This window comes from Malurus melanocephalus, unplaced genomic scaffold (assembly GCF_030028575.1).
Source record: "Malurus melanocephalus ecotype Western Australia unplaced genomic scaffold, MMel_1.1 scaffold_134, whole genome shotgun sequence".
In the NCBI taxonomy this organism is placed as follows: domain Eukaryota; kingdom Metazoa; phylum Chordata; class Aves; order Passeriformes; family Maluridae; genus Malurus; species Malurus melanocephalus.
Window position 1 is genome coordinate 357,826 of NW_026623366.1, and position 19,719 is coordinate 377,544.

At 34.7% G+C, this 19,719-nt stretch overlaps 1 protein-coding gene across 1 annotated transcript in view; it reads left to right on the forward strand.

Moving 5' to 3' along the window:
- Positions 1–19,719, forward strand: part of CNTN5 (contactin 5) — a 220,073-nt gene that overhangs the window by 102,570 nt on the left and 97,784 nt on the right. Inside the window, exons 8-10 of the mRNA XM_057370839.1 lie at positions 467–603; positions 2,127–2,256; positions 4,359–4,509. Of these exons, the coding sequence (XP_057226822.1) occupies positions 467–603; positions 2,127–2,256; positions 4,359–4,509 (418 nt within the window). The remainder of the gene's footprint in view (positions 1–466; positions 604–2,126; positions 2,257–4,358; positions 4,510–19,719) is intronic.

The window sequence follows — 19,719 nt, forward strand, 5'->3', positions numbered from 1 at the left end:
TAATAAATAATGATTTMCTTGAAAACTGAGAAAACTACATTWAAYAGTCTATGGCAATTAACCTCCTTCTTACAATTTCAATATCTTAGGTCTTGTAAATTACTAAAAGTTCTATTGTGGCTAGCAAACATTTGTCTTAAATTCAGGAATAATTAGTCCATTAATATATAGTACTACAATTTTATCCATTGGACTTCATTAAATCAGGCAGGTTTCTATTCCTGGCCATTCTACTGCTCATGCTAATGCCATTATAGCATTTCCTTTGCAGTCGTGGAGTTTGGTTAATTTTATTATTGTCTGTTTTGAATTTGGCTTTTTTATTTTAATGTTCTTTGTTCTGAGAGTAAAATAAGTATTGTAAAGGCCATTAATTTATACTTTTTAATTGATTAGGTGTTTGCACATGAGCTTGGTTATACCAGTTTATACATTTTGACTCTAACATGGCAATTTTTTCTTGCAGCCTACCCACACTGGGTGGACAAACTCAACGATACACAATTGGACAGTGGAGATCAGCTCCGATGGGAATGCAAAGCCACTGGGAAGCCAAGGCCCACATATCGCTGGCTGAAAAATGGAGTTTCTCTCTGGCCACAGGTACACTAGACAAGGACTCACCAGCATGCTGGATGCTTCTCTTTTCACTCTGATAAAATCTGCTAAAGAAAGCACTTAAAAGTATTTCAGAAATTCCTGCTTAGTTAACATAATAAATACAACAACCATCATGTTCTCAACTCAATTTATTCTCTGCACGTAACAGAACWCACAATTAAGACCATTAAAATAGTCTATGTAAGACTCCTTGAATGTAAACTGCTTAACTACAGCTACCTGATATATTTTAGAATTAGACAAATAAAATTATCTTTTTTCTTTTAGAAGACCACCAGTGCATGGTCTGTCTTTTATTTCATTTAATTCTGTTTCTCTCATTGAATCATTTAAGCTTCATCCCACAGTATGTGAGTTTTTGCCTAAAACCTTTCCATTTTTATAGTCTCAAATTATTTAAAGTTTAAGTTTTGCAAATTTATTTAATCTGTTTTTCCAGATTAAAATAAGACTGCATGGTTCTGGGAGAAAATGTCTATATTTGCAAATGAATTCACAGAATRGATTTATGAATATAAAAGATGTAATGTCTTTTCAGCAAATGTCACTTCTATCTGTGAACATCAACCAATTATGCAAGCAACAAGAAAGGAAACATAAAAACAGTTTACTTTTGAAGCTGTGAGGCATTGAAAATAAGGTTATTTTATCCATTTTTGCCTTTTTAGATGGAGCTATTAGTCCTGAATTTGAAGCAATTTAAATATCRCTACCTTTTGTTTCTCTGATTTTCTAAACCATTAGTTTCTCCAGGCTCTAAAACTTCAAATTAAATTTCACTTTGAGCTGAGTGGGGGCTTACAACAAAGTGAATTTTTTATCACAATTTCCTCTGCATTCCCAAACAATTTATTCCTTATCAATTTTAACTTMCAACAACTGCTATAACGAAACTTAGAGTTGTTCATAGCAGTTAAAATTATTCATAACACAGCTCCATGAAATACTCATTTCCTTAAATGGCTATTGATGTCCCTTCTCTTCCAGTTGTGGTAATTATTTTCTGCTAGTGGGYTTCTCAAATAAGAAACTTGTACTAATGATGAAGGCAATTGGACCCTTTCATTCTTACTTATTCAAGCAATCTTTCATATTTGCTTTTATGAAAAGAGCACCGTGGATGAGACCAAATATTTGTTAAAGATTTGAAGATCATCAGTATATTACACCCACAAATGACTTCTTGCCTCATTAAGGTTCCCAGGACRAGTTGCTTTTAAAAAGCATGTCAAGGTAATAGCAAACAAACAAGCAAACAGACAAAAGCAAGCTTTGAATTTAGTCAATTTGCTCTGAAAAGTATTTACAATCAAACATTTTTGGACTTTTTATTCTTGCAATTCCTTATATAAGAAGAAAGTCAGCCCAAGGAAATTTGTTGCTCAGTTTTATTTTAGTTCCATTTCTGTCACTTTGCCTTAAGCCATTGGCACAGCAATTTTCCAAGGCCTTTTCACTTTTATAGAATGATTTTAAATTTTCTTTTTCTTTTAATTCTCTTACAGAGCAGGATWGAGATGATTAATGGTGTTCTGATGATCCACAGTGTGAATGTCTCAGATGCTGGAATGTATCAGTGCTTAGCAGAAAATAAGTATGGTACCATTTATGCCAGTGCCGAGCTGAAGATTTTAGGTGAGTATTAGAAAAGAACAGGCTTCTCCATTTTCCTCTTTTGAGAACTAAATTTTTTGTTTGATTGTTGTGATAAGGAACAGCTTCTGCCAGTCCAAACAGCAGARCAGATAAAAGTGGTTTCTTTATATTCTTGTCATTTATGTATGGGTGGGTCCTTTGTTGCCCCAGAAAGGATAGAGACTTCTGTTAACCACAAATTTTTGTTTGCAARTAACTGAATTAGATACATTTTGTGGCTATTTCTCCTATAAAGCTATGTCAGTTGAAATAAATGGAAAAATATTTTTTACTCCCTCAAACATATGTGCAGGAATGAAACTTACAGAAAGTAAATTTATTTTAATCTCTGATAAAATTAGATTATTATTTCTACTTGGGCCATTATTCAAAGGTAATTRCACTTATGAAATCACCAAAACCAATGAAATAATAGAAATTACATGATTGGGTCAATATCATCYGCAGAAAAATGAATACACTGCATAAAGTTACATGGAAATACAATAAAAATATCATTATTCAAAAGTGAGGGAGGCAGTTAAYGAAGAAAAACTTGAAGAGTTTTTCAATATTCTAATTTTCCTTAGAGCAAACTGTAGTAACATACAATGGATCAATAGTGATAAGAGGCCCTTCAGAGGATTGAGACAGACTTATAAATATTGTATCATCTTTACTAGAGTATGATGTGGCTGGAAGACAGGTGTCCACCAAAGTCAWGTAATGGCCATATCAGAGATTAGACCTGCACCTGAGAATCATTCCTGTAAACTCCCAGTCAAATGAATAAGAAAGCTGTAATTACAGAAATAATACACTATATTTTGTGTAACATTTAGGTGTTTCGCAAAGTAACCTTTCTAGTACATTTCAGCCATTTCCTAGCTGGCCAACACTAGAATTTCACTGATATGTCTTAAAAATATTTCTTTMTAGACATAAAGTTAAAAGCCAAGGTCGGTGATTGTTTTATTTCCATCACTTATTTTTGGTTATTTGTGATTCAGTCAGCAAAGAGATCCCTATTGGCCACAGCGTTCTTTTGCTGATTTTTTATATCTGTTATATAATTGGTAAACCTACTTCATCAGGTAGTTGCACACTTTCTTTGATGTACTTTAATGTCAGAAACAGACACTGTATATTGCTGCAGTAAAATTAGCTTTTCATTTTCTCACTTGTAAGATTGTACCCCTGTTAAATTTTAACCATAATATTGTATTAAAGAAGCAGTTGTGTTTAATTTCCTGCCTYACTAAAGGGAAAAGAACAGAATAAATTGTCCATATAAGCATCTCTGGTATGAGAATTCACCAAAATAATGGTAGGAAGTTCCTACATATTGTAGGCAATGAAGYGTAATATGTCCCTGTAAGTGTAGCTGAGATAGGGGTCTTTGGTTTTGCAGAAGTAGCTCAAGAAAAACATAATCAAATGAGATTACTTGAGAAGAACTGTTTTTTCTTGTTGTGAAATCACAGTAATTAGTGCTATTTTGTGATACATTTATTAGCTTAGCTGTTGTTTGTGACAATGGGACTTCTTGAAAAGTGAAATACTGAGAACAAGACATGGTTAAGTATCTCCAGTTAACATGTTCTTATATTGAAAGTCTCAATATTCAGACAAATATAAAAAGTGAAAGCCACACAATTTCTCTAATGACAATACTTTTTCTAMGAATTAACTCTACAGAGTGCATATTGAATAATTGTGGAATACAAACTTCATTTCAATTTTAACTATTTACTTCTAACAAGTTTTTGATAAAAGTCTTTAAAAAGGGAGAAGTGTAGCTAAAATACTTGTATTATTTAATTTCTAAGGTGGTTGATTTCACAAGCAATCTCACTCTAATCTGCTGATGTGAAAGACTTCTCATTAATCCACAATTGGATTAAGTTATAAATGTGCCATTCAATCCTGGCTGCTGATTTAAAATATTTTATAAAATTCCAACTTTGAAAAAATAATTTCAAAGAGAAAAATGGAGATTCTATTCCCAAACCCAAATCTATTTCTCTAACCTTTTATTAGAATGTAATGAAACAGGAGACTCTGATTGTTCTCTGTAGAGTTAACATAATTCTTTTCAACAGCTTCAGCTCCAACTTTTCCACTAAATCAAATGAAGAAAACAATAATTGTTACCAAGGGCCAAGAAGTTGTCATTGAATGCAAGCCACAAGCCTCTCCAAAGCCAACTATCACCTGGAAGAAAGGAGACAAAGTTTTAAGGGAGAATAAGAGGTCAGAAGTCTGTTCGGTAAACTAAATATTGTGTTTGCATGTTGGATTCTGTGATATGATAYGAAAATGCAGCAAGTGACAAGAAATGTATTTGTTAGCCTGAGTATAGCATAATTATTTTGTCAATCAGATTTGTTTGACAGTAGTGACTTTATTCTTTACATAATATTTGAATGGAAAAACCTTAGCATAGTTCAGAGATACAGAAAGATGAAAAGGTGTTATTATTTTGTGGAGGTTTTGTCTCTATTTTCTGCTATTAATWTCAAAAATCTTTCATTTATTCTGTAGAGGTACTGCTCATACTTAGTGCATGAGAGTRTCAAAAGCATAGAGGCTGAAGTAGTCAGGATCACATAAAATATCAAATGTGCTTATTCATTTGAAATAATTTTAATAAGGCAGATTTACAGCTTGATCACAAAGGAAGTCTGTGTAAGAATAGCTTTAAAATTATTCAGARAAAGAAAATACAATTCCATTACAGCATTTAATTATACTAGTAATTTCTATACTCAGCAGCACATCTGTTTAACAGAAWATGTTTTATTAAATAAGTCCTGTCCAGCTTCGTACGGTGAAAATAATTCAAGCACTGCAGGTTTAATACCAGATGTAATTGCACTTTACAAGATTGCTTATCTGTGCACCMGAATAGCTTTGCCACTCTGAACATGGTCTTTAAGTACAAAGAGCAAGCTTTTCCTTTTTCTGGTAATGTATGTGAATGAACCATTTAAAATGACTTGTGTGGTATTAATCAGAAAGATAAAAGTAAGCYCCMCTTTTGTTCAATTTTTGCAACACTGRTGRAAGCAGTAGAGTGCATCTGTCCTCRTTAGCTGCAAAAGCCATTTTGGTCAGGTGTGCTGTATTTTCATCTCATGAAGTTTTGCTCTTAGAAGGAAAAATGGGTAACYTCTTGTACCATGTTGATTTTTTTCTTTGAGGGGGAGAGGGCAAAACAGCATTATATACAACATTTTACTAACAGGAGTGAGTTGTATAGTGCATATCACAATAYGACAGATTGATACTACAAAGAAGCTTAAAATCTCAAATATTGTGACACTGATGCCTCTGTGCTCTACCTACAGTTAATACTTTTCACTACAAGACTCTTTACTTTCATCTCCACAAAAATCACTGTGSTTTCTCTGATCGCCATGTGTAAATCACATTTTAATCCAAGACCAGTAAAGCATTTTGGTAATTACCTCATGTCTGTACAAACATAGTTTAACTCTGAAGTTAAAAGCTTATGAAAATAGATCTGGAGTTACATTTTTGGTATTTACAGCTTTTGATACTTGCTTGTTTTGAGAGAAGCTGGAAAGGGAAATGAAAAGTTGATTGAACTGTTTCAGGTATTTGAAACAATAGGGTTGCATTCAATTTAATTTTTTAGTCAGCTGTTCTGGGATTATTTTGCGTCATTCAAAGTAATAGCCCTGTGACTACTGTTTAGAGAGCGGTGGGAGTGAAAGGATACCAGTTTCAAGGGAGCTCAGCTCTGCCTCTACACAGCGTGCTTTAAACACCAGTAACAGAGTTTCTTTGCAGAGAAGGTGAGGAAGTCTACTGTGATTTGTGAAAGGAACTGTTTCCATGTTTYGGGCACTCTGAGAAGGAACCATTGGAAGGAACACTGTTAAATATTTTTAAAAGGAATAAGATGACATTGTAAACACATCAATATACTTTAAAAATGGACTTTCTTTATAGTCTGCTGATAAAAATTCCAGAAAAAAAAAAAAAAAANATATACTTTCATAAGCTATAATCAGCATTTAGGAGATGTAAGCCTATATGGTCTTGTTAGGGGCCAAAACCCTAACCCTTTGCTGTAGAAAATTCTAATTTCTTACATTGAAAGAGATGAGATGTTTGGAGTATTAAGTAAATTCTGTATCATGCTTATAAAATAACATTTTCATATTATGATAAGAAGATAAAAATACAAAGAAAAAAAAAAAAAAAAAATAAAAGTCGGATAATAAAAAATTCCAGAAAAAAAAAAAAAAAAGTTAGGAAATGTGATGGATTTGCCTAGACTATTAAGCTGTCAGAGATTTAAGAAATAATAAGAAAAAAAGAAAAAAGCCCCAACACTGTGGTTAAGCAAGATGGAAGGGCAAGGACAGAACAGGAGAATATATTTTCTTCTTTTATGCCACAGGTTTTGTCCTCTTCTAAAATGTTTGTATGAAGTGCATATTGTATTTTAGTTTTGTGAACCTAGAAAAGGGACTTGAGCAACATCAATAAAAAGATCCCTTGCCCTCCACWGCAAAGAAGAAATTTTGCCTGACTAGTGGATCTATTATCTATTCTACGTCTTCCAAACTGAGTTGCCCCCTTAGGTGCCTTTCACAACCAAAAGCTGGATGACAGAAATACCTTAAGCAATGTTTCCATATGTAAGGAGAGAAGGCTGATTGTTCCTGTGGGATTCATGGCTGGGTACAGTTCCCACCGCAGTCAGAACTTGACTCAAGCTCCTGGAATTAAATGCAGTTTGAAAGCCTCAGATGTTTCAGATTCATTGGAAATTCATGTACTTGGCAACTGTGGGAAGCTTTCATTAGCTTCACTTCTTGGGCTGATTTCACCTTTGAACAAATTACCCAACTCAAGGTCTTCACATTCTCAGTCTAACCTATGATAGGCTGGATCTCCAGAAATCATTTTGAGCAGCCAGCTAATTTGATTCCTCTTGGAAAACATCTACATATTGTAACAGATCTTTTACATTGAGTTCTGAATGAGCGGCAAGCCTATGAGGTAGGTACAAAAATAGTAGGATATTCACAGCCATTTGATGATAAAAAGCATCACTTTAAGTTTTACAATTCCAAAATATAATAAATCTGGTGAAATTACGCCTATAGACAAAGAGTAATTTAATAAAGAGTCCTAAGTGTTTACAGTTCATTCTATTAACCAGAGACAAAGATGAAGAATAGATGCAAAAGAAATTCAATAAAMTATTGGAGATCTTCTATTCAGAAGAGTAAAACTTCCAAAGATCAAGGCCTAGTCTGTGAAACTTACTGATACAAGACATCTAATGATCAACATTTGGAAGGAATTCAAGTCTCTTTCATATATCCTTATCTCAGTGGGCCATTAATACATTCAATCAAAGATAATTTCATCAGCATTTTCACCTAGAACTTACAAGAAAAGAATTGTTATACTTCTGTTTTGGCATTAGAATATGGCTGAGCACAGCACCAATACCAGAGGTGTAGACAGAGAAACATATTTAAGCTGCAAAATTCTTTAGTCACCTCACAATAATTAAAATACTTAACTATCTTTACAAACCACTTGTCTATACTCTATGAYTGTGTCTTTTTTATGGCAGGCTGTGATAATATATACTCTGGTTATTGATTTRAACAGTATGTTTATCCATAAGAATTTGTAAAGAACTTTGGAGTCCTTCAGTTCATAAGTAATCTTGCTTTTATAGAAAAGTGGATTATATGGGGATCCAAGCCTGAGGAAAAAAGTTMTTTCTTTGGTTTGTAAAAAACAGTTTGATTAGAACTTTGCTTTGAGGCTAAAATAGGAGGAAGTAGGCCTTTGGGGAAGAGTTCAGTGATCAACAACTATTTTTGTGCAGTTTCTGAAATATTTCAGTCATATATTTCCTAATATGTAATCCAACTATCATTTACTACTTTAGCATCAGCTTCTAAACAAGACCAAGACCCAGACCATTCAGATCACAAAGCCAGTCAGAAGCCTGTTAAAAATTAAATATTTTTAATTTATATATATCAAACTAAGGGAAAGAAAGAARGGAAATGATGTTTTGTAGACAATAAATCCTACAATGCACACTAGAATAGACTGGAATCTGATGTCAGTTGCATCAGTATAAATCATGAGTTCTACTAATAAATTCAATTATTAAATTCAAGACAAACATTTTTCTTAATTTGTTCAGTTCCTGCGCTCAGGCATCAAGTATTTCATAACTATTTACAACTGCCCAAATTTTTTTTAGCTATTACTCCATGAGTTGTAGWCTCTTTTTCCTCACTTTCTCGAAGTCATCTGCCTTTCTTGTCTAGATTTCCATGTAGTGGTGACTACAGTTGATGTTTAAAGAGGTACACCGGARGAGTCAAAGGTATTGAAAAGCACTATAAGCCCTTGCTCATCTGTTTTTGTGCTTTCTCTTGCAATTAAAATATTTTCCKCATTAAACTTATATTAAATTTTTACTCAAGCTCATTATTTCCATTACATATCCATTAATTATAGTTAAAATAATTTGAAAGCACTCTAGCAGTGAAAATATTCTCTTTAGCCACTATTTTTTCTTCTTTATTAAGACCACTAAGTAATGATGATAACAATAATAATAATTTTAAAAGCACACTTTAACCAAAAAATGTGTAACTGAGGAAGAAAGCACAGTTTAACCAACAAATGGGTAACTGAGGGAGCAGGACTTTTATAGCCCCAATTTTATGCTGCTTTGCTTTTGTTTTTTCCTTTTGAAGTTTCTCTAATTATAATGCTTTTTAAATCATTTTTTATTAAATTCCTTAATTAATGTGAAGGTTAATATTTAATATAAAATAAAAAATTCTAAATATAGTGATGTCCTAATACCTATGTATTCTTTGRTAACCTAGTTCTGTGTTTATTGACTTCTTGCTTTCCACATGGCACAGAGGCACAGTCTAATCTTTCTCCTTCACCTCACAGAGCGAGCTTTGCAGGAAAACATTACCAGCCTCTGAACCTCCTTTGAAGGTCAGATTCACCATAGATCACCGAGAGCAGGGCAATGCCAATCTCTCTGTGGCCACCATGTAATTGCTCATATTGATCCACCCAGGCCCCAGATTAACTTTCSCTGCAGACCTAAGTACACAGAGCATCTCTGTAGGGAAAATAAATGGTAACAAAACCCCACCTGCCACTTCAAATCAGTCAYTTTGCCTATGAAGCAATTAGTTTCCTGTGTTCCACTTCTGTTTGAAGGAGTTCTGGATATAAGGTGAAAAAACTTATGGTAGGTTAAGCAGCAGAGGGGAATTTTAGATATTTTGAATTTAATAGGCAGGAATTGGAATGTTGAAATTTGTGTCTGGGTCAAACCCAGCCTATTAGTAATTTTATTGATTGCAAATAGGTAAAAAGTCTTTTTCTGAGTGATATCAAAGATTACAGAACAGCAGTGAGTGGCATGGAAGTATCTGGATAGCACCTGTCCACTCGCAGGATCAGAGCACTATCAGGTAGAACAGGCTGTTTAGGGTCTCATCCACTCAGGTTTTGGGTAACTCCAAGGAGGGAAGCACTGTAGCCTGTCTGGGAAATTTGTCGCTATTACAGTTAACCAACCCTACAGAAAACAAAACAAAAACAAAAAAAAAGAAAAACCAAACAAAAAAAAACCAAACAAAAAAAAAACAAAACAAACAAAATAATCCCAAACAAATAAAAATATTGTAATGTCTAAATTGAATTGATATTTACATGGAATTGCATGTGTTTCAGTTTGTACCCATTGTCACCAGTCCTGTTGCAGGGCACCACTGGAAAGACTGTGTCTGTTTATTTCCTCTCTTCAGTTGATCAGTGCCTTTAACTGATGAGAAGACCTGATCTATAATAAATATGGCCATATAAGGAATTAATATCAATGCTTCTTCCATGGCACATGAAATTATCCATTCAGATCTGTGCCAAACCTGCCTGGCCACCAAAATTAATAAAATGGAGATGTCACTTCCCCATATAAAACTTATCCAGTGTATATTAACATGTTGCAAAGTTGCTGTCTGCTTGCCATATTCATCATTTACTTTATGCCTCCCCTGAGGTGTTGGGAATGGTTCACAGCCATAGGGAGCGCCTGTAGAGGCTGCACACCGAACAACAAAATACCAGATACCAACAGTAAGTGTTCCAACAGTCACTCCTTTAATATTGCAAATAAAATTAGCAGATACCAAAAATAGGGAGACATTGATATTTGTGAAGCTACAGGACATTAAAAACAYGGAGAGTTATTTATGAGGAAATCTGGTCTTCATTGATATGTGGGCACAAAACTGCAAGCCATACATTGACCTGTGAAGAACAGGAGAGCAYTAAACAGTGCTTATTACATGAGAATTTTCATCTATAGGTACTAAATTTGGAATAAAGCCACTGGAGGGGRCAAAGTGTTCAAACTGCAAGTAACAATACATAAGGGAATGAATTGAGGCTGCTGAAATTGTGTCTTTAGAAAAGCTTGCTTTATTTTGCTTTCTTTCAGTTATATTTCCCTAACATTCAGCCATTGTAAAAGTAGTCAGAGAAAAGAAAGAGACCTTTCACAGTGACATTAAATTCCAAAAACTAATACTGTACAAAGACACAGGGAAGTCTGATGCCATTGCTTCTTACCTACCTTCAAGTTAATACTGAAATCTTTGAATTACAGAAGTAGTTGTCCTGTATGCCTAGATATTTCATCTGTCCCACTTTGCTATGCAATTAGTGGAAACACACTGAACACTTAAATCTAAAAATATCAGCATTCAAAAACTTAGAAATAGACATGTCTTTATCATCTCTGGTCTCTCAAATTCCTTCATTTTCAGTTTTGACAAGTTTTTATTACAGTTTTACTCTTCACTCTACTATATTTAAGGACCTGTCAAAGTCTCCATTGTAAGGTTCTTATTTTAATAGCTTTTAAGATTAAAAATTATTGAAAAAGTCAAAGAAGGAAAAGAAATATGTTTCAGAGCAGCAGCAAGGAAAAGATTGAGTTTGCAGGTGAAATTTGTATTCATTTTTATAAGGTGCTTTAGTTTATACATGTTGTGTTATGCTTTTGAATATGAACATGTAGCATAGGTATATATTACATGCTTTCTTCCTAATCATGGCRGGAGCTTTCCAAAAGGATTTCAGTTCCATCTAACTGTGGTTTGTAAAATTTATTTCAACTGAAAATTATGCACTGCAAAGGCAAAAAAAAAAAATATATGTAAAATGGATGGAAAATTACTCTGAATTTTCATATTTTTCAGTTTGTCTATTGATCCCTGGATTGCACCAGGCTCAGTTTCTACTTGGTTAAAATTTTCTTGCATTTGTGCAATCAGCTGCACAGAGCACAGTAGCTCCATCTACCACCATCCCACTTTTTGATAACACCCTTTTTTTCCTCATAATAAATAAATATCTTTAGAATTATTCCAACTACAGGAGTAAACTGTTTGAAGATTTCACTCTGTGCTCCCAGTTAAATATCCAAAGAAAAAGGCTGTTTGTAAATTATAATTAGTTTAATCAATATCATTTCCCACAGACTACCAAATAATTTATCACTTTATGTTCAAGTAAATTGTTATCTACAAGATCCTACATTACTTCTCTGAACTTTCTTCCCARCAATGGTATTCAGGACAATACATTCTTTTAGTTGTCCTTAATAAGGTATTTCATACACAACTGTGTAGGCACTTGCTGACTCCTTTTGGGGAAATAAGTCTTGAGCCAAAGAAGCATATGTTTAGGCAACAGTGCATTGAGGTATACATTTTAGAAAAACATTCTCTTCTTCACATATTGGATTGATGTTTGAAAAAGTGCTCCACCACATCTTATCAACTTTCAATTCMAATAGGATTTATTTGTGTGAAAACAGACGCACAGTTCCCTACAATAACCCCCACTACCATCCAGTTGCTCAGGCTTGTCTGATATGAATATTCATTTGCATCCATCAGGTATGTGTGGATGTTTTAGACCTCGTCAGGTACCTACAGATTACCTGTTAATATTTGAGGAGGTGAGTCCTGTCCTGTATGATCTTGCCTTTTGATATTTCCATAAAATTGCACTTCTGAGTTTTTTACTCAGTTACTGAACTGTAATCCCAAATCTATCTATCTATCTATCTATCTATCTATCTATCTATCTATCTATCTATCTATCTATCTATCTATCTATCTATCTATCTATCTATCTATCTATATTTCCTTGGCCCTAATGAAAAGTAAAAGCTAAAGAGCTCAACAATTTTAATTTGCTAGCAAGATATTTGATCTGCTGTCTATGCCTTGAATATCTGCTGACATAACTAATTATTATTTGAGAAAAGAGTTCATGAATCTTGATTTTAACTGTGATTCATTTCTCTGTTGTTGTTATAAATGGCTGCCTATTTGTGCACCAGGCAGGTAGAATATGACAAGTCATCAGTGGCCTAAAGGTTTTTCTTTGCTTAAGGCTCTTATGACTATGACTTTCAGCATAATTTGCCATTAAAAGAAACTTCATCTAAAAATCTTGGGAATTTAGACACTTAAGTTCATGGTACCGACTGATGCACAGATTCCCAGGAGGAAATTTAGTAATGATCGGAAAGTCGTGAAGAAAGAAAATACCCAGTATATTAGGAAAGAGAAGCTTCATGACAGAAACTCTAACCTTCCTGAGAGAGTTCTKCAAGTCACTTCTTTTCATTTTTTGCATAAATCATGGTCTAATATAGCTGTGGCAGGCTCATGATGGGAATTGGAGAGCTGGTTGCAAAGGGGAAAAGGGAAACAATTATAACCTTGACTAAATAGTAAAAACAAATGGCAAGATCATCCCTTCACAAAAAGGAAGCTTTTTTCAAAAGCATCATTGTTTTTACTAATTGACCATATTACACAAGTTTTTACAATATGAGAACTTGGGCCACATGCCTAAACAACTCTTACCCTTCACTTGTGTTTTCTTACATGATTAAGGAAACTGTTCAATACCAAGAATTATTAAATGTTTAGTGCTTTGTGATCTTTAGGCACAAGATTTTCTTTGCTGCATCTATGTGTGCGGGGTTGCAGTGACATATTGCTGAAATTTCCATTCCTCGTCTCAGGCTTTACAGTGAAAAGATTCAGGAAACCAATTCAGATGAAAAATAGCCCCTTTATTTCACCTAAGATTTGCTGTTTGGATTTTTTTTTGGTTTTTTTTTTTGCTAGATCATTACCCTTGCCTGAAGGTCACACAGATGCAGATGTGCCTGTGCCAGAACAGCCCAGGAAGGATTGGAATGACAAGTCTTGGACTGAGACAGGCTCACAGCAGAGTGTCCAGGACAGCACACACACCCAGTCTCTCATTTTTCTGCTCTGCACCAGTTAGAGCAGATGATTTACCCACACSAGTAAATTAAAATCTGCCTTGTAATCCTGCCTGGGATTTCACTGGGATGCAATCAGCTGTGCTATTCAGCAGTTAGTCCCTGTTTGGGTTTGAGCCTGCCTCAAGTTGCTGCCCCTAAGTATTTCCTAAGCCTCTTAGGAGTTTGTGCATGCCAAAAGTCAGTCCTGCTAGACTGTCTGCATGCTGCCACCATATTTTAAAGGCTGACATCATTTAATGGATGGAAGCATTTCTGTGACAGCTGACTCAATACATGGGGGAATATGCCTATTTACTTTTCTGATGGAGAGATAATCACTGTGTAAGTGGTGTAGCACACGGGAGTGTTACCTCAACCAGAACCTCTGGGCATTATCACTGAATTAGTCACAAGGTAAATAATAATTTCTGTGGCTCAGTGACATCTCACCATATAGGAATAAACTGTTTAAAGCCTGTAGGCTCCAAGCCAATTTTTAAATTAGAAAGAAGCAGAATGTGAAAGTCCCCAAGATATTGTGAGAAATTTCTGATATGAACCCAGGTGGTTTGGATTGAAACATTTTGTCAGACTCTAGAATATGACTGTGTACCTCCATTATATATTTTAATTTACACCACATTAAAGGACTGTACTACATTTTAAATTTCACTTAATATTTCATTAAATCTACTAGTCAGCATCGATGAGCTGTGTGGGGACTACAAAGATCTTCTACACGTAGACTGCCAGAATTCATTTTGCACTAGAAAACCTCCTTTCCAGGGAAAATCCTTCCTTATCTGTCATAAATTTAAAATAATTAGGGTGACTTTTCAACAGATTATCATCTATTGCATCAAGATTTAGTGATCTTTGTAGCTATATTGTGAAATTTATTATTAAATTTCAAACTTTAAGAGGAATTTTTGTCATGCCTTTGGCATCTTCTCTCACATTATGTTCTGACATTCTCCAGCCTGTCATTCTCAAAAATCAGTGGAGTCTCAGTATTTATGTGCTAATTGGTCCCAGAGACCCAGGGAGAATAAGTCTATGCATATTTTTAAAAAGTTAGATATGWTTTGCAAAAGATTAAATTGWATGCAAAAACTTAAACAAGTGATTMATTGKTTARMAAAAAAAAAAGAAAGTATGGTGGWAACTGACTTTCTAATGGCATTAGTAAAAAAAAGAAATAATTACATTAGTCTAGAAAACAATGCTACAATTAATCCACATGGTCATGATAGAAGATAATGACTCTCTTAAGATCAATGACCTTCAGGCCTCTGCCTGTCTTTATGAACACACTTCAATCCTTAAAAGAGCATAAATTTACTATCCAATCAGCAGTCTCAGTGGTGTATTTCTAAGCAATATATGGCAATGAAACTGCATAATATCCAGMAAAAAGACACTTTAGGTCAGAACAAGGGATATCTGTCATGTTTGCATTTTGCATACTTTCARTTACTGTGGAACTTGAGTCATTGCAGTTGTCAAGTTTCAGATTTGCTTCACTGTAAAAAATAGACATCATATTCCCTCATGAAAATTTTATGYCATTCTATCTATAAAGAAAGCCAAAGTATTCCTTTTTTTTAGGTAATATGAAAATTAGCTTCACAAATCMGTATCACGCTAGTACTGATTATTTCTTGTCTTTGACAGTATCAGTCTCATGCTCTTGTTTAGGTGCTAACTTAAAAAAAATTAAATACAATGTTTCTCCCTAGTAAATGATAGGGAGAAGGCAAGAGTTTGAAAATACTTATGAAAAACAACAATGCGAGTGATCTATCACTGCTTGTAAATTGCAAATTCACTTACCACTGGGAAAGACTCTATCTCTAATATGATGTAGTTGTGTATAACACAAATTTTACCATGGCATATTACCAGTATCAGTGAAAATCACATTACTCTGATATTAGTGACTTCCATGTAAGTAGATTTTCTGCATCTACATCTGAGATCACTGTATTTCTCATTTTTCTTTTCAATGGCTGTATACTGTCCCTGCAGGAAATAAATGAAGGTCAGAAGGAAAAGATTCATAAATGTAATGCTCACAGGAAGCTACAAAGTATCCCTAGGCTTCTCTTTAGTAGAAGAGCCTTGAAAAAATGTTCTAACAAGAACAAGAAATTGAAGCATTMTATATTTGTGAAGGCTTTTAATGAGCATTCCTCAACCTTGTCCTTCCCTTCCACTTTTCTCTTGCTGAATTCTTTTAAAAAATTATTTCTGTAGTTTCTATGGTTTTCAAATTTAACAGGTAAGAGCTTCTAAGTTAATTAATATGCTACTTTAATCCAATTAAAAAAAATTAGTAAAATTTGCACCAACATTAATATCTGTAGTGCTTTACTATGAGCAGACTTYTATTTTCCTCCTGCTGCAGTAGTCTGTCACCTCTTTACAGTCATTAACATGATTTTGTACTATGCTCATTGACTATTATCTCTTTGCCTATGTTCACAGCAGACATAATCAGCCTAGARGTGGGAAATGTATAATTTAAATTTTACCTGAGTGTCCTTAAATTAACTGTTCCAAAATAATYGAAGCGTATTCAAAGGATTAACAGTTTAGAGTTGCTAGATAAAACTCAGGAAGATGTATGAGAAAAGTTTGTTACTTTCATATGTGTGACTTAAGGTCACRTTGCATTAAATGTCCTTATTACATAGTCTGAAAAGTGATTATATGGTATTGTATCAATGTAAAAAAGTGATATGGTGTGATATGGTTTTGTTGGAATCAGAACAGGCACATTCTGAAGCTCCAATGTGTTTGASGTAGCTTCCATAAACTTTTCAGTTTTACAAACTTCTCAAACCATTGAGCAGAAGGACCTTTCAAGACCCCTTTTTTTATTATTTTTCTGGGAGTGACCTCTTTCATTGTTCTCAGATCTATGCACTGCTGACTCTTTGATTAGAACAACTACCATTGTTCGAAGGAATCTCTCAGACTTTTGACTGTTTTATGACTGTTTATTAATCTGATATTTTTACCATTGTAGTTTCACAATTTCATATACTTTTCTCTTTCATCCTCAAAAGTTTCTCAACTGTTCAATATGTACAGCAGCTACATAACCCCAAGAACATCCTCTGGTGCAGTTCATTTGTCTCTACTAAGCTAAGTGTCATATGCTTAGCAATAATTGTTTTGTTTTGGGTTTTTTTCTTTTTTTAAGAAGCTCTTTTGCCCCTGGAACATTAAGCCTTCATGGTTTTTAGTGTAGAACTGACAGTGTTTTCTGTAGCTTCACTGGAAAGTTACCATTATCCAAAAACTCATTAATCTTTCTTTTTGTCTAGCAAAAATCGAAATAGATCTCCTCACACTAAAAAATGCAAAAGTAGGTTCCAGACTGAAAGAGCCCAAATAAATCTACAAATAATCTCAGCCTATTTTGATAATTCTTTATCATTTCTATGTACAGAAATGAACATTGTCATGGTTTAAGCCCAGCCAGCAGCCAAGCCCCGTGCAGCCACTCACTCACCCCCACGAGCAGGATCAGGGAGAGAATCAAAAGAGTACAAGCCAGAGAACTGATGGATTAGGGCAAAGACAGTTTAACAGGGAAAGCAAATCCAAAACATAGCCCCATACTAACCATTGTAAAGAAAATTGCTCCAGTAAAAACCAACACAACATCCACAAATTTCTTAGACTCATTGACAACTTCTATTTTTCTGATATATTAATACACAACTTTGAAACAYTTTTACTTTTTGCTCTCTTATTGTCAGCAATTTTTTAAAGCTTCCTTTCTACGACTCTGGTACATCTTTGCTGCGAAGGGATCCTGATATCCTTTGTTAACAATCTAAAGTCCAAATCATTCATAGTAATCAGTTCAAAGCAAAATGTTTTGGAGCTAGCTAGTAAAGACATTATTAAAAAAAAAAAAAAAAAAAAAAAAAAAAAATTTTTTTTTTTTTTTTTTTTTTTTAATTGCACTGCTCCTGGAAAGCATGACTATTAAAGAATAACTGAAATTAGATGCAGTTTCTAGAAGACATCTAGTCCAACACTCCATTCAAAACGGGACCTCCAGTTGCATTTTTACTAATACAGAATGTGGCTGACCTTTTTAGTGCAAGGGTTCATTGCTGACTCATGTTCAGCTTGATGACAGCCAGGACCCCAGGTCCTTCTCTGCGGACCTGTTTTTAGCTGGCCATGCACAGAGATCTTCTTTACAGATTTAGAAATTTATGAAAGCACCAGGGTTTGTCTCAGTCCATTTCTGCAGCTGCTGAAGTCCATCTAAATAACAGTCATGCTCCACAACATATCTATCATCCTCTCAATTTGGTATCATTTTTGTGAACTTAGTGCACGTAGTCCTTGCCATTGTACATGACATTTACAGGACCTGCAAACAGCAGCAACTCCCAAAGTTACAAATCTACAGGTGTAAATGACCTACAGGCCAAAATCTAGGAAGTTTGCTGCTGCCTGGAATCGTGCATTTCAAGCCTTCCCCATCCTGAGAGTTTCCATCTACTGTTCCTTTGAGTGAAGTTTCTACCTGCCCCTTATTTCTTGTTTACATTGCCTGGGCTTTTGTTTCTCCAGGGTCTCTGAGGATTCCCTGTCAATCCCCTGCCCGTCCCCCCTGGTGTCCCACAGTCTACGTTCACTGCTGCTCTGACAGCTCCAGGGTCGGGGCAGCTCCAGCCTGACAGGGACATGGGAGCCTCTCAAGCACCAGCAAAGGGTCAGGTCAGTTCCTGACAGCAGGCAGATAAAGACAGAAATGCAAGGCTGTCTCTGAGCAGAAAACAACCAAAAAAAGCCTCCCATTTCCTGATAGAAGCAAAAGTCTGGAAGACAACTCTCACCAATAGCCAGCCACCAGAAAATGCCAGAAAATGCCAGAAAATGCCAGAAAAAGCGTTCAGATGAAGATGGGAACTGCAGCAGAAACAACCAATTCCCATTTGCTGTGCTTTGTGGGAATGTTTTCTCTATAGATGATTTTTTCATCGTCAGTTTCTATTTTTTTTCATCTCAACTTATTTTGTTCTCAGCACTTTCCTGGTCATTTCATTTCATGTCAACCTAGTACTTATAAAGAAAAGATAAGTCAAAAAAAAAAAAAAAAGATAAAAAAAAAAAAAAAAAAAGGAAACCAACTTTTCTACTTTCCCCATGTTATAAATCCAAACTAAACTAAGAATTTGCAATTATTTAATCAGAGGAGGAAGGAAAGAAATCATTTTACTGTGGGTGATAGCTGTGTGGTGGGGAACATTAATATGTTTGGCAAATGTTTCACTTGAGGAACAGCCAAAAGTGATTCCAGGACAGGGAGACCCTGCACTGAAACATCATTGATGTGCATYGGCCTGGATTTCTCTCTTCATAGATGGCTTCATAATCAGTCACTCACTTCTGGTTAAAATATGGGTCCACTTCAACTCAGAACCTGAAATTGCTTATTTTGTAAGCAAATTTTCCAATAATCAAAGCCAAAAAAGTATCAACATTAATGTACCTTTAATTTACCTCAGACCTTAAGTGGGTTCAGGAGAAATTATSCYCARGAGTTCAGACTTCATGACTGACATYTCTGTAGCTTCAKACTAWTCTTTGTCAGCCTATCTCCTTGTTTTAGGATTTCTCCTAGTTCTCCTTATTCTGATTTCATGCATCACTAAGGTCTGAAAAATTCYTGTCTGRGAGCACARTCWGCACTAATTTTGCTKTGACAACCTTGTAGWGGAAATTACAATACTTACTMTATTTTTTCCTAGGTAAAAAGAAGRGAAGTAAAAGACCCTCTGTGAGAACATTGCCTGAGTTGTATGACAAAAGAAATACTGTGTTTCAATGGCTTGGGTTTTATGACAATTAGGGATAAACTACATCATGTACTTTATTTCTGTACTGAATATCCCTCAGATGAAAAGCAGTATTTGTGGGGACTTAACATTCCTAGTACTTTAGGAGCTAAGTGCAGCATTCAGAAAGATACATCAGCTGAAGTTTTTCCCCTTCGTGGTGAATTTGTCTTGAATCAGTTTTTCAACACT